Genomic DNA, 16,920 nt, shown 5'->3' on the forward strand with positions numbered 1-16,920 from the left:
GTACTGAAGTAGGAAAGTAATGAGATGGCAAAATGGATTGTACCAATTCAGGCTGCAAATGAGGCATTTAAAAAATTTCCCTGATATAATGAATGCCCGGTAAATTGAAAACAAGCACATTATGTGAAGGGCTATGCTAGAATTCTTTTTTAACATGCTCCATTTTTATTTGCAGGGAATATTTTCATGAAGAAGCATTAAGAATGTAATATCCACATCTGCAGCTTGAAGTAATGCAGTGCATTCTATTACCTTAAAATTATATCAGGTACTCTGCTGCATCTGTAAAACAGGCTCAAGCTAAATTACAACACAGCAAACCTATGAACATTCTAGACTGTGAACAGAGGGGGAGCGAGGAAGAACTGCGCCCGGGGCACACATGCATCCTGCACCCCTGCCACACCCCTGCCCCAGAACGATCCTGCCATGCCCCTGCACCAGCATGCGCCCAGGGCGTCGCACCCCTGTCCCATTGGCACTACGCCACTGACTGTGAATGATCACATTAACAGACATATCAGGTGTCATGGAAAGAATCGTGACCATCTAGTATGACATAAAACTGGAACATAAAAAGCATATGATATTAGAATTTCAACACTGGATAGCTTGTATGGCATCTATCAATAAGCATGTTCAGGTAAAAATTTTAAGTTTCATAATTTACATTTCTAAAATACTAGAGCAGATACCTTGTTTCCCTGAAAACAAGACCTATCCCGAAAATAAGCCCTAGCATGATTTTTCGGGATTTTTGGAGGATGCTTGAAACATAAACCCTACTCCAAAAATAAGCCCTAGTTACAGATTCCCCAGTGCAGCTGATCTGGTCACGTGGGGGGCGCAAAATCATGGGGGAAAAAAGACATCCCCTGAAAATAAGCCCTAATGCATCTTTTGGAGCAAAAATTAATATAAGACCCTATCTTATTTTCAGGGAAACACGGTAGGTTGTTAAAAGTTACACCTTGTGAAATTGTACAGAAACAAGATAAACCAGCATAAGCATTCAACTTTACCATTATCATTAATAAGCCAACTAATGAAACATCAACAAATAACCGGTAAAGTAACAGAGTTTAATATTTTCTTTGTTGAAATTTATATACAGGAGTTTCTTATCAGAACAAAGGATTTATGAAAATTCACACAATTTTAGACCTGCTTCAATACATTTAACACTGGCAGGCAGCTCCCTCATCCCCATTTGCTCAGATTCCATGAACTCACTCCTTCCCTATTATTAAGATGGTAAAGGCTACCATTCTGTTTACACAACTTAAATGATTTATTTGAAGAGATGAATGCCCTAACCTCATTCAATAAGTAGCATTTCTCTTGTGAATCACCTCATCTTGACTTTTTTCACTAAGTTATATGAGTTTTGACATAGATTTCACTCAGTTCATTGTGTCAGAATAGTAAACATGTTTAGGGCCAAATTCCGGATGTTTGAATACAGATATCATGGAAGCCAACAGAGACTTGGTATTCTCTAAAACACAAGGTCGGATTAAAATACTAAGTTATTATGACCTTCAGGCGATTGCCTAACTTTTTTGTCTCTCAAATATGTTGTAGCTTTTTGCAAGCTTTACTACATAATTGTTTTAAAAGATAGCATGAAAGCCTTTTTCTTGGATTTCCGGGTAAATACATAATAACATGATCATGGTTATTTTCAGGTAATTGAGGCACTCTTCCTTAATATGCACACATGTAATAATATATATGTTTTATTGGAGAGGTGATTATAGTGTCTTTCACATATCATTTATGACGCTTGTGTAGTTCCAGAAGGCCAGCCAAAGCACACAAACCACATGTGACTAGGAGCACAATTTGTCCACAGAGATGCAGGGACTCAAAAAGTAACAATTCAGACATCAGATTTGATATTTTCACCTCTTTAGGACCAGGGACAGATCTCTCTGAGGTCCAGAGGAATCTGACATATATCTGACATATATATTTTGCTCTCCCAGTAAGAATTTTCCCTACTATCTTCCTTCCTTCTTTATCTGTATTTTACATGGAAAGCATAATTCATAGCAAGTCCTAAAGTAAGAACTTAGCCACCTTACCAAGAATGTATGGCAGGATGTCATGAACTATGGCCAATGCAGTAACATTAGAAACCATGGAAATTACATTGTTCATGATTCCTAACGGCTCTGCATATTGCAACACATGTTCATGACTGTTAGGGACTATCAGAGGCCATTGAGCCCATCATCAGTTCTAGTATCTCATATGTTATAGTTTAAGGGGTTTCCTTTCACATGAAATACAATGCCTGTTTCTGATATATGTGCCAAGAAAACAGGGCTCGTGTAGTTTTCTATAGCAAGGACACACAGTGGCAAATATATGTTTTATGTCATATAAAGTTTGAGGAAAATGGTGGGGAGGGTAATGTTAACAACTTGGTTTGCAGTGTCAATAAACAAATTTGTAAAATGGGCTGGAAGACCAAAATAGAAGCAACTGAAACAACGTGAAAGACAAGTTAAAACGTACACTGCTTGTATTAAACTTAATGAAAGCATGATGATGGGATTGTTTGGTAAAGGAATTCCAATCACCTTGAAATATATGTAATCCTGGCACTCTAAGATTTTTTATTTAAACTAGGAAAATATTACGATTGAACACAATTCATTAAAATGTTTAACACATAAAATCTCACTATATTTATTGTATCACAGTACTTCAAATTATAAATCCCTATTATGATGTCAAATTTAAATCAGAAAACTCAGAAATTACTAGTAGATGATCTCTAGACCTCTGTTAACTAGATACATCCTTGTTTTGGACACCATGAACACTAAAGGCCAACCTAGATAATATATCTGTCACTAACTGCAAAACATGAAGCTTCACAGCAAGCCAGATAAGGTCTCCTCTAGCCATTTCAGCTCCCAAAACCAGTACAGAAAGGAAAGCTGAAGTCCCTCCTCCCCAAAGTTGCACTCCCAAGCCAAATTAGGCCATGGAACATTCCCAATAACATCTTTCTGCAAGTTGAGTCAGTCAACCCCAACTCATGACAGATGTATTGTTTAATGTCTGACTCTAAAATTGCAAAGCACAGTTAACACAAATAAAAGTTAATAACAGAAAAACATGGGCAGTACTGAAAAATAATTTCACTGGATGACAAGCCTTGCCTTTTCAGGATTAATCTATCCATAATTAAAGAAAGTTTGAAAAGGAATAACAAAGCCATCCCAATAGAATAATAATTTAGCAGTGAAGTCCTCTATCAAAAGGTGTTACACTTGCAGGGTATTCTGGGCTGCTTCTCTAACATTTATGTATATCTTATAATTCAGTGTATTTCTTCATATTGATTTCACTTATTCCAATAATAGCCTAAAAGGTACATTTCTGTCTGAGATTTGAATACCAACATAATGGTGGGAATGAACAATGTGGTCCAGAATTTAATACGTTCATTACATCTGCCATCTTATGTCCTTTCCATATGTTACGATGTGAAAAGAAGACCATTCAAGACACATATTTTACAACAAAGAAAAATATTAAATACACGTGCAAACAATGAGACAAAAATGTTTGCTACTTGCACCAGAGTTGAAGGACAGGCTTTGCAAGGGAGAACCATTTCAGTGCAAGAGAATGATTCATGTAACCACTGTGTCTTAATTACTCTGAAGCAGTTTACTCCTGGTTAGCGAAGAACAAGGATATCAGTGTCCTTTGACAGAAAAATAAATAACCATCCCGACTGCAAAGATGACGATGATTCCCAAGATAACTATCAAAATCCGATTTTGGATGATCCTATGGGGGGGAAAAGAGAGAGAAAGAGTGGTAAGAAAGAATAATTGATATATCTCACCCAACTTTTCTGTTCTATGTGATTAACTCACAGTACAGGTATGCAGTTCATAGTCTATACTGATGTTGCTTGTTATTTTTGTCCCTCAGCTCCAGTACTTGAAAGCATTTTGTTACATGGTTAAGTTTAGATTCTGTGTTATGGGGTCGTGCTTTATTACATGTATAGGTATGATAAAAATGTATAATCAAAGGTTTATTTACATCTTACAATTTATGTAAACACTTAGATATATTTTAAAAGCCTGATGGGGATTAACTGACAGCACAATTCTACCAATAAATGGCTACATAATCTGCTGAACCATTACAGATCCCCTGAAATAATTTTAGCTTGGTTTCCTAAATCAGAAAAGGAAGACTTAATTAACTTCAAAAGATTTTGCCATTAAATTAAAAGACTTCAAGGAAACCTGTGTTGGCAAGGTACTTACTTGCACCAAACACCAAAGGAGAAGTACAAAATATAGTTTTTAAAAAGTGGTGGTATGAAGAAGAAAGTGTCAAACTGTGAAGCGTATGCTGAAAAAGCTTCTTTGTTTCAGTAGCGTAGATTCATTTATGGTAATAAGGTAAGCATTCCATTTGTTGTGTAGTTAAGAAGCCGAAATTAGTAACAATAAAAAAGATGCAAGAAGTACCAACATTTTATATTATTCCATCTTGACAATGAACTTTCCATCACGATTGGATAGAAACTAACACCTTTAGTGTTTGAATGAAATTGGTTTGTTTAAGAGCTGTTAAAGGTTGGCAATCAAGATTGGTTTTTGATCTAATGCAATTTTTGAACCTGACTGTCAATAAAGAGAAATAATATTAACCTTCACATGCCAAGAAATATATTTTGCTATTCAGTTATCATCAAAGTCAGATGGAAAAACCAAAAATAAGAGACTCAAAGTTTCATTTACTTTTGTTTATAAGTAAAAACCAGAAAATTTAAGCCATCAGCCAACTCAAAGTTTCATTTACTTTTGTTTATAAATAAAAACCAGAAAATTTAAGCCATCAGCCAAAGAACCAATGGATGCTAGAAGATATAAAAAGTTTATTAGACTGGGCAATGGGGTCAAACTTAAGTGGGTTTGCCAAAAACAAGTAGTTGTATGTCACTCAAGGACAGAGGCTCCCTAACTAAATGAATGTGTTATCTGAACTGACTTTGCATATGCCTAAAGTACATACAAAAAAGTGTAAGAGTGGAAGTATGCAGTTTTGAACCAACTTTATCCCTACTTCTCTCAGAATGCCTGCCCCACGCTGCTCTTGTGTCTACCTAAAAAAAAAGTAAATGGATGGATGAAAACTGTCACATCAGACACACATTCTCCCCTGTGACACTTTAAAAGGACTAGCTCTCTATCCTCCTGACAGGTTACAAAATGATCACATTTGCTGACACGTCTTCCGCAAAACTGCTTTAGTGCTTGTGTCCACTTTGCTAGCAGGAGATGAATGGCCTGCTTTGTCCTCATTTATCACTTAAAGCTGAACTAAGATCTGTCTCGTTTATTTTTCCCTTCCTCACTAGAAAGGCTAAAGCGCAGCATTAATTCTCCCACGATGACAGCTAATTCAAACTTAACAGGCAATATTTACTCTGCCAAAGGGAACAGAGTTCTCTGTCTCTCTTAGAGAAAAAATGTTTAATGGTCTAACAAACTAAAGCTAATTAAAGGGGTTTCTGCTTCTTACTGGTTTGCAGTGCAGATTAACACCTGAACTTACAGCTCTCCCTCCCTCCCTCCCTCTGCTTCTGCTTTTGGGATATTCTCTAGGAAAACAACACCTGATAGCAAATTATTTGCCCAAGTGTATGCATGAAAAGCAGAGTGCATATTTACTTAGCCACCCTCACTGATCCTGAACAGAAACTCAGGGAAATGGAAATTCAGAAGAGAACAAAATAAAAAAGCATGAAAACTCTTTAAAAATTCAGCCTTAAGTAACATGCAGTAAAATGTCTCTAATACAACTTGGTGACAACCATTTTATTTGTGGGATAAAGGCCCCAAGGCACCCATAATGCTAATTTACAAAGGATTAAATGTGGATGAAACTTGCTCAGTCTAATACATAGTTAAGCAAATGCATGTGTCTAACATAGTGAATCTGTAAGCCATTCCCTCATATCTGACCTAGTTATTAGTGTTTCATCACACAAAATTAAAGAAAGGGGGGAGGAGAACAAATGAAATGATTCTTCCAAATATTTCACTTCTTATTCTCTGGCTGCACACTTGATTTCAAGATTACTTAATCTGCAAGTGCATCTCGGAAATCCTCGGGGGGGGGGGGACAAAGCAGGGCAGACCCCCCACCTGTATCTACTAATTAAATGTTCAATTACTGTGAGAATCTGGGATATGCATATCAAAGTTCAACTTCTATGAATCTGAATTAAGTTGTCCATTGCAGCAAAAGAATACAATGCAGGACAGAACAAATTAATCACGAAGTAAGAAGGATGTTATCAACACGCTCCTCTGCGCTAATAATATTATTTCCTGTTAACTCTACAAAAAGCATTCCCTTGAAACTGTTATTAAAAACCATGTTGACTCTTCACTACCAGGAGAGCAGAGCTCGTAAAACTTGGACTATACTGCTAGAGTTCCACTTTGAAAGGAGAGAGTAAGGAATGGTACATGAAAAACTTTGATTAGGGTGTCAGGGCATTTTTAGGTCTCACTTTAACAGTCAGAGCACAAAAGGAAAGGATCAAGGGGAGAGAAGGTGTGTGTGTGTGGGGGGGGTGGTGGTGGTGGTGGTATTTCATCAATATTCCGTAATGAAACCAGCTCACAGTGGCAGAACAATGGCTGGCATTGGCAGGGCCCATCTGTAAAGAGGTCTCTGGTACTGTCACAGCCAGACACTGCCAGTGGGTATTGCTGCAGGCAAAGCAGCAAGACATTTCAAGCTGGGGAGGGGAAGAGGAAAGTAGAGTTCAGCATCTTTGTAAAAAAAAAAAAGAAGACACACAGCAAACACCAACACAAAGCAAATGATATTTGTAACTTTGGATTTCTATTACCTAAAAAATTCAGTAAAATCTCCCAGACAGGGAACCCAGAGCCTCCTTTGGAAATGCAAAGCATGTTTACAGGGTAAATAATTTAAGAAAGAATATGTACTTGAAAGGAGACACCCACTGAAACATCCATGGCTAAAGTGCCTGAAGGCAAAAAAACTTGTGCATTTGCATGCTGCATTTTATTAAGTTAGCATACTGTAGCTTTAAAAGAATGCATGGCAAAATTAAAAGGAATGTGTGACTAAAACATCAAGGATGCTTCCAGTTTGCATTATGAATCACAGCATTGCTGATATTAAGATGAATTAACCGTTTATTCGATGCAGCCTGTGTGCTGGATTCACAGAAGGGTTTTGCCCACTGATCAGCATGCTGGAATAAGATAGGACCAGTTTAGAGGCACAGAATTTTCTCTGCATGTTTTTCAATCACTGGTATAACAGGGCTGAATCAATAGAGGGCTGGATCTATGTCACTTTCTCTGCACAGATGTATTGCCAGGGAATGAGGAAAAGTCTGAATAAGTTCTTAATAGTCAAAGTCTAATATAATAAGCAAAACCAGTATTCAGTATTGCATAAGTTTTGTTTTTAATCATTCAATGAACAAGTGGTCCCATTTGATATTTTTTGGTATGTAGACCTGCCAAACAGGACATGTTCCATGAGGTCATCTTGGCACCCTTCTTTCCACTAAGGGATGCCACAAAGGGGGGCAAAGACTGGCATAACAGCAAGATGCTAAAATTGATGTCTCTCAGAATTTGGGATCCATCATATGTGTCAAGCCTGGGCAGGAAGGTGGTTGACCCCTGATTTTTTTCCTGGTCCTAAAGTGTGCCTGGCAGGCCATTATTTACTTTATCTATCCCAGCCATCAGTCAGCACCTATCCCAGCCATCAGACAGTATTTAAGAAAACAGTCCAGAAATTCTCTTGGGTTCTGACTCATCAAGCCTATCCTACCCTTTTGTTGGCCTCTGGCTTTCCTGGCATCTTATCTCCGACCACCTCAGGGCCCATTCTGGAGTATAAATGTTGGTCCTTTGGCCATTTATAGTGTGTGTGCATAAAACCTCCACTAACATCCAGCTTTTTCTTTGTTCCTGGAAATGTTGGTTATTTTCCTCTTCCTCTGGTTATCCCTTCAACACTGGTAACTATCGCCCATCCCTGAGACCCTATCCAACATTCTCCCTTTTCTCTTGGTCAGCTCTTGTATGCCTTGTTGGCATATGTTCCGTGTTTAATATACATTTCTTATTTTACTATTTTTATAATTGAATGAAATCCTATTTTAATTATACAGCCACCTGTTTACTGGAGAGTTTTCACCCAGGATTCTTCTGCTATGCATATGTTATTGATCCCAGTAACCCCCTTACACTCTCTGGCTGTTCCTGCATGGGTGGAAAACAGCGCCCTAGGGACGGTAAAAACACCATCCCTGGGGTGCTGTTCACACAGATGCTGCTCAGGGGAGTGAGTTTTCAAAAGCGGCATCTTCCCACTGGCACGGTGCGAACTGCACTGGTGTGAGGGTCCCGCTGTTGGCCCCTCCGCATCCCGTTTATTTACCTCTCCTCCCTGTGCAGCTCTGGATGGCTGGAGGGACACGCCCACACACCCACGCTGCCCCAGATGTCAGAGGGCAGCATGGGCATGTCCCTCCAGCCGTCCAGAGCTGCACAGGGAGCAGAAGTAAGTAAACAAAATAATCCCGAGGCGGCTGCAGCCTTGGGGCCACCCGCATGATACCGAGTCTCCACCGGCATAATTAATGCGGTAGCAGAAACAGCCTCTGTCTCCAGCTAATTCTCCAAACTAAAGTGGAGACTGACTACTTAGTATACCAACTGCACCTTAACACATATTCACTTACGGTTGAGGTGGGACCTTAGAAAAATAAATATATAGAGGAATTTTTAATTTACATAATATATGATTCCACAACCTATTTTAAAACATTTTATTTTTCAGTAATTTTATGATGGAGATTATACTATTGTTGTTTCAAAGACCAGGAAGGCTGATATTTTAAAGACCTAGCAAAAAGCTGGCATTTGACCAGCAGCATAATTTCTCTGTTCCTCTTCTTTATAACCCTCCTGCCATTGTTTTGCAAAGAGAGGAGGAAGGTATAATGCTTAGCCAGATCTCCTGTGGCAGCCATTTTGGGGTGGCACTCACCACCACCTCTCAAAACTCCAAAGGCACCAACAGACTTTAAAATGGGTGCTGTGTGGTTTCCGGGCTGTAAAATGTTGGTGACCCTTGACCAAACTTCTAATTGAATTAACTTTATTTGGAGTTCATGCCAGCTTTCTCAGCAAGATGATAAATGACAGCCATTTGCAAATTATATGTCCGGCTGATCATGCCCACTAGGATCTCCAGACCAGCAGATATGAATCCCATGCCCTATCCAGCATCACTTCTTGCAGGATCTTCCTGTGTTACAAATTACTTCTCTCAAAATCTATGCATACAGTGCTTTAGTGGGGTGTGCCCCATGGCTTTACGTTCAGAAGGTTCTAGAAAAAGCTACTGCAAATTCTTACACAAAAACCCAGATTGTGCTAAAATCCTTTAGTAGAAAACCAAAATCAAAAGTGAAATTCATTAGTAGAGGGAAGAACATAACAGTGCAAAACCTTTATTGTCTGACTGATCATACTGAATAATGATGGCTACACTAATGGCTATGATAACAACTGTAATGAAAATTAACAAGTGTAGACATGATACAAAATATGTGACATAAGCAAGCCATTACAAACTTGGCAGAATCCTGTTGCTTATTCTAAACAATGAAGAAAAGTTCCAACAGCTATTCCAACTAGCTATTTGTACTAGTTTCAAATACATGAAAATGAATGGCTGTTGTGAATCAGTGTGTTTTTACAACACAGAAATTTATTTTCAAAGCAGATTTGGAAAAAAAAACAGCTTTTCAAGAAAACAAATAGACCAATGAACCCGCCTGAAGTTGGCTCCATCCGTGGACATGCTCCTGTAATGCCCCCTTCCCTGTCAGCATGCAATTCCATGTTTCTTGGATGCCATGGCCACCCGTGGATGTGCTCACTGCTGGCAGAGGTACCCCTTACACTGGTGGAGTGGGCACGCCCATTGGTGTGAGCCTGCACTACATTTAGTGGGGGAGTCACCCCATTACTCTGGATTGGGCTCTTAGTCTTGCTTCTTCTTTGTAAACCTATATGCTTTGTATTTTAATTGATTCCTCAATCATGCTGTTTCACTGATGTGTACCAGCAGATTTTTTTAATTTTAAATTAATAGGCAAAATAATAAAAATTTACAACTGTATGTTTCTCCACCAAATGTGTCTTGACCTTATTACCTCTTTGTAACCAGCAGGAACAGCGGGTCCCATCGATGTTAAGGGACCCCTGATGTAAGTGGAGCAGAAAATGATGTTATGTTATTATACCCTGTTTCCCCTAATATAAGACATCCCCGAAAAATAAGACATAGTAGAGGTTTTGCTGAAGTGCGAAATATAAGGCATCCCCCGAAAGTAAGACGTAGCAAAGTTTTTGTTTGGAAGCATGCCGGACGAACAGAACACAGGAAAAATAAGGCATCCCCTGAAAATAAGACATAGCGCATCTTTGGGAGCAAAAATTACGGTGCATATCTCTGTAGTAACCATTTTTTCTACCAAATGCATGACTAGTGCTTTGATAGTTCACACAAAACAGACAAGTGCTATAATTGTGTTCAAAGCTAAAATTATCACCAGAAATCAAATCTGAAAAAAATGGAGAGCAATATGAAGAAACTAGTTCGCAAAATTTTAGCATTGTCTATGGTGTTGGTGGTAACCACATGGACGAAAGATAGAGTTTTCTGACAATAGTTAGTGTGGATGCAGACTAAAATCTATTTTTATACTGTCTAATTCTTACAGTGGAAAAATGAGTGTTTATACTAGAATTTCATTGTTTTCAATAAGAAGATCTGATGCCATACGGTTCAAACATTTAGTTATAAACAATGAACAAAAAAATTTAAGGAGTTTCTACTTTTACTGAAAATACTATGATGAAAAATTGTATTTGAAATGAAGAAATTTAAAAATAAAGATGTTAACTAAAAGTCTAAAGATTTATCTTATATTCTGGACAGATTGTTGTAGGAATGTTTCTGGATAATCATAATGGGTCATACAATAAATAACTCCTGAAGATAAAGAAGAAATGTTTAACATACATTCTGAAATCAAGAAGTCTTGGAAAATGTAGAATCCATCCCATGTAGGAGATGAGCAGATTAAGCAAAACACGAAGCCAAAGGTTGACAGGATTCTGAACTGAATCTGGAATTCCCACAGAAAGTTGTGAATTTCCAGTTTACTTCACGCATCCTCAGAGCTTCTGGCCAGCCACTACATTTGTTCCATCTAAAATTACCCATGTTGATAAAACTGGCATAAAAATGGTCAGCCTCTCCAGAATATTTAAGAACATAAGAACATAAGAACTAGCCTGCTGGATCAGACCAGAGTCCATCTAGTCCTGCACTCTGCTACTCGCAGTGGCCCACCAAGTGCCTTTGGGAGCTCACATGCAGGATGTGAAAGCAATGGCCTTCTGCTGCTGCTGCTCCTGAGCACCTGGTCTGCTAAGGCATTTGTGATCTGAGATCAAGGTGGATCAAGATTGGTAGCCATAAATCGACTTCTCCTCCATAAATCTGTCCAAGCCCTTTCTAAAACTATCCAGGTTAGTGGCCATCACCACCTCCTGTGGCAGCGTATTCCAAACACCAATCACACGTTGCGTGAAAAAATGTTTCCTTTTATTAGTCCTTATTCTTCCCCACCGCATTTTCAATGAATGCCCCCTGGTTCTAGTATTGTGAAAAAGAGAGAAAAATTTCTCTCTGTCAACATTTTCTACCCCATGCATAATTTTATAGACTTCAATCATATCCCCCCTCAGACGTCCAAACTAAAGAGTCCCAAACGCTGCAGCCTCTCCTCATAAGGAAGGTGCTCCAATCCTTCAATCATCCTTGTTGCTCTTCTCTGCACTTTTTCCATCTCTTCGATATCCTTTTTGAGATGTGGCGACCAGAACTGAACACAGTACTCCAAGTGCGGTCGCACCCCAGCTTTATATAAGGGCATGACAGTCCTTGCAGTTTTATTATCAACTCCTTTCCTAATTATCCCCAGCATAGAGTTTGCTGCACCAAAACAGCACCAAAAAAGCCCACCATATGGTTCCGTTATGTGGATGACACATTCACCATTTGGAGCCACGGGGAAGAAGAACTAAACAAGTTCCTGGACCATATCAACAAGATCCACCCAAACATCCAATTTACTATGGAAAAAGAAAATGAAGGAAAACTGCCATTTTTAGATGTTTTAGTCATCCGCAAACCAAACCAGCAATTGGGACACACAGTATACAGAAAACCTACTCACACAGACAGATATCTACACAAAAACTCCAATCACCATCCAGGGCAAAAAAGGAGCACCATAAAAACTTTGGTACATCGCGCAAACAGAATCTGTGAACCTCACCTCCTACAAGATGAATTGAATCACCTAAACAGGGCTCTACAGGCTAATGATTACTCTAATACAGAAATGAGAAGGGCTGCAAGACCACGATCAAGCCACATGAACAAAGATAAAGAGCCATCTAGAGGGAAGGTGTTCTTACCATACATCAAGGGAACCACTGATCGCATAGGAAAACTGATGAAGAAGCACAACTTACAAACAATCTACAGACCCACTAAGAAAATTCAACAGATGCTACGTTCAGCAAAGGATAAGAGGGATCCTTTAGCTACTGCAGGAGTCTATCGCATACCATGCAGCTGTGGACAAGTCTACATAGGAACCACCAAACGCAGCGCGCAGACACGTATCAAAGAACACGAAAGGCACTGCAGACTATTTCAGCCAGAAAAATCAGCAATAGCAGAACACATGATAAACCAACCTGGACATAGAATATTATTTGAAAAAACAGAAATTCTGGACCACTCTGAAAGCCACTACGTCAGACTACACAGAGAAGCAATTGAAATCCATAAACACATGGACAATTTTAACAGGAAGGAAGAAACTATGAAAATGAGCAGAACTTGGCTGCCAGTGTTGAAAAATACTAGGGTCAAGACTGTGTCAAACCAGCTCCACACAAACACAGGATGACCATAGACAAAAGAAACAAAGGCCAGGATACTTCTATTCAGATGCTCCCACCAGTGACCTTGCTATCTACAGGGTTACTCCCAGGCTATAGTCTTCATTGTTACTCATACTTCTATTCAGATGCCCTCAACTATTGACCTGGTTGCCGCCTTTGTTACTCACAGACAAGGTTTCCCCACCCACCCTGGACACTCCAACAGATATATACTCCACTCGCTTTCCCAACATCAGATCCTCTGAAGATGCCAGCCACAGATACAGGCGAAACGTCAGGAGAGAATGCTGCTAGAACACGGCCATACAGCCCGGAAACCACACAGCACCCAAGTGATTCCTGCCGTGAAAGCCTTCGACAATACAAGTAGACAATGTCCACTGGTTCCACCTTATCCACATGTCTGTTTACACCCTCAGAAAACTCTAGTAAGTTTGTAAGACAGGACTTGCCTCTGCAAAAGCCATGCTGACTCTTCCTCAGCAGGTATTGCTTTTCTACATATTTAATAATTTTATCTTTAATGATAGATTCTACTAATTTACCAGGAACAGATGTCAAACTGACTGGCCTGTAATTTCCTGGGTCCCCCCTAGACCCTTTCTTAAAGATTGGTGTGACATTGGCCATCTTCCAGTCTTCAGGGATGGAGGCAGATTTCAGGGATAAGTTGCATATTAAAGTGAGAAGATCAGCAATTTCATGCTTGAGCTCTTTAAGAACTCTTGGATGAATGCACGGATAAATTAGATAAAGATTGTATACAGGCCTTCCCAGACAAGTGTTAGGAAATACTACTACCATTATTAATAAAGTAGTAGCAACAGAGTTGCTAGCTCTGGATTGGGAAATACCTGGACATTTTTGGGAGTCGAATCTGGAGATGGCAGGATTTGGGGAAGGAACCTCAGTATGGTACAATGCCATAAAATCCATCCTTTAAAGCAGCCGTTTTCTCTATAGGAACTAATCTTTGTCATCTGGAGATCAATTATAAAAGCAGGTGGGAATTTCAAGACTGGCTACCCTAAGTAGGAACCAACTTTCTGCAGTCCTGTAGCAACAACAAAATAATCTTCATTAAAATGCACACATTGCAAACCAACAAGCGAAACACATTCACCCACTGGAAATTAGGGGACATAGGAACCCAAATGTACTTCATTTCTTGCTTTGAAACCTCCTGGCCTCTTATTCCTCAATTCTGAGCAGTTCCTCAATTCTGAGCAGTAGATTTCTGATGCTAGTCACTTGGCTATTTTTCTCTACCAGCATTGAACTATTATCCTAAGTATATTTGCAAGTCTCCTTTTCCTGCCCACAATCCACTTTTTTGCCTGTCCTCAGTTAATTTCCGTCTCCCTTAACCTGCCACTTTATATACACATTGCACAAGTTTGCCTCCTATCACAGACATATCTCATAGTCTCTTCCACATGCACAAAGGAATCCTGTAACAATCCATCCACAGAGAATTGGATCCATCTGGAAAAGTAGTGTCAGATTGGCCCCAAGATGAATTACAAACTGGACTTAAAGGCTAATCAGTCATCAACTTGTTGCTTACTGGACCAGTAGCCACTTAATAACTTGAGCACATAAAATTTACTATATAAACAATAACTTTGGTGAAAGAATATACATTATACAACAGTAAAACAACACAGTCAGCTCAAACATCCGACCATTTCCTTTCATTTAACTACATTTCTTTGTTCACTGCAGCTTACCAGGCACCCAGAATAAATTTGGTTAGGTAACTACTATTTGGCAGACATTGTCCTTGAAGAATAGAAAAAGCAAGCTTTGGGGTAGGGGGATACTTTAGACTTGTGAGGGAGAGTTTTAAGCTGCTTAGTAAATAGTTCATAAACATCTGAACCATTGGCCACCTTGAACACTTACATTAACCCTCAAGCCAACGAAAAAGTGTGAAGAAGTACATAAGCTTTCAAACGATAACCCTCCCATCACGATGCTAAAGAATGGTTCCTTAGAAATACTGGGGATGAGTGGCTTATTCTTTGGACTCTGTATTTAGTCAGGTTTTTGGAAAATATTTGGTTTAGGGATGTGTATACGCCATATAACTGATGAAGAAAAACATTAATGTAAATAGAACAATTACTTTACTAGCAGGAACGTGTGCACAGGAAAAGCCAACAAGAACAAACATGACTGTGTTTTGGCTACTATGAGAACTATGATTTCATTTACATTCCGCAAATATTCAGGAAACAAAATGAACACTTTCACAGAAGTCTGATCTAAACCAGCATTTAGAATTGCAATCTCTATCTAATAACACAGCTCTAGAGGATCTAATGCAAAACCAAACAACTTTGAATCTCTGAAACAAATCACAATTAATCCATGGGTCTAAAACGTAGACAGATTAGAGTCTGGATTCTGCTTTTACATTTAAGTTTCTTTTCTTCTCTGTGCTTGGGCGAGTGTCTTTTTCTATAGGAAGCTGTCTACAATTGTCTTAACTTTGTTGACCTCTTTTGAGGGGGAAAATAGTCAGAGAAAAACCTGAGGCAGATGGAACAATTGTTCCTGAAAACGTGCTATCCAAAATGTTAGTACTTCATGGCACTTCTTGAGTGATAGAAAAGCATTTTAGAATGTATCGTATATATTCATCCTCCAACCCCCCCTCTGAATGCTATGAAGAAAAGAAAACAATCATGGCTAAGGCCATTTGTGAAGATGGCATTAAAGGAGCCTACTTGGAGACAGATAAAAATAATGAGAATCTTTCTGTCAAGAAGGATTTAGAAAATATCACTAGCATTATTAAAATTTAATTTTTTTTACTGTGCTTTTTGGTTCCCCATTTTTCTAGGGATAATGAGCAGGACTGCACACCTCCACATCATTGCTAGGACTTGTTTTGTGCAATAAATTCAGCCTTCCAGTCTGAAGACATTTCAGACAACAATTTTGATTGCTATAGGCTTATTTTTTCAACCTGAGCTGTGTGCTTTGAGCCTTCCTCAAAAAGGGGGGGGGCGGGGAGGAAAATAGAGAACAGTTCAGAAGCTAATTTTACAGTAGACCAGTGCAATGAACAGCCCCCCCCCCCCTTTGTTTTTGCCCAACTGATTTAAAGAAATCCTGGGAAAAGCAAAAACATGCTTGGAAAATAAATTAATTAATTAAAAGATCAATGTATTCACAAATGGTTGGCCTGATAGATAATTAGTTGACAGAACACAGTCAACCATTTAAAGTACTTTCTTTTCTGTGTGTAACAGTATTTCTGCTAGGGAACTGACATATCTCAAACATCCTGCTTTAATAAAAGGACCACCCCTCTATACTTTGGGGAAAAAACAACAGCATAAGAAGTCAGAATTCTGGAGTACCAAGCAGGAACTTCATATCCCAGGAGCAGAGTAGTCTTGAATCCATGAATACTGTGATGGCTTATTCTTTCAGTGGTCAATTCTGCACAGCACAAAAAAGATATCTGTGGGACATCTTAAAAAGAGGCGACTGCCGCTTTTCATTCTGCACACCCAAAATAAGATGTCTGGGGCACATTTTTTTTTAAACTGCTTCTAGTGTGCTTTTCAGATAGCAAAGAGGGGAAAAGAGGCAGTTTCCCATAACCGTTTTGCTCTCTGGTCAATTTCAGCCTGAACTTGCGCCAAACATTTTGTGAGCAGCCGAAGGGATTCTCCCTGCCATCATTTGCTGAAGGTTGCCCCAGGATGTTTGCTCTGCAGAGTTCGATCCTGGGCATCTTTTCAGCCCAAAAAGTACATAATTGTACTCAACTGGTCCTGCTGATTTCAGCAATATATAG

The 16,920-nt window shown here is 39.1% G+C and overlaps 1 protein-coding gene across 4 annotated transcripts in view; it reads right to left on the reverse strand.

Annotated features, from left to right (window-relative positions):
* Positions 1-1,068: 1,068 nt before the first annotated feature.
* The window catches only part of VTI1A (vesicle transport through interaction with t-SNAREs 1A), a 312,235-nt gene continuing 296,383 nt past the window's right edge, over positions 1,069-16,920 (reverse strand). For all 4 annotated transcript variants that reach the window (XM_048505584.1, XM_048505587.1, XM_048505583.1 and 1 more), the window contains one exon: positions 1,069-3,813. In XM_048505584.1, the coding sequence (XP_048361541.1) occupies positions 3,720-3,813 (94 nt within the window). In that variant the 3' untranslated portion in view covers positions 1,069-3,719. The remainder of the gene's footprint in view (positions 3,814-16,920) is intronic.

The sequence above is a fragment of the Sphaerodactylus townsendi genome, linkage group LG08 (assembly GCF_021028975.2).
Source record: "Sphaerodactylus townsendi isolate TG3544 linkage group LG08, MPM_Stown_v2.3, whole genome shotgun sequence".
Classification (NCBI taxonomy): Eukaryota; Metazoa; Chordata; class Lepidosauria; order Squamata; family Sphaerodactylidae; genus Sphaerodactylus; species Sphaerodactylus townsendi.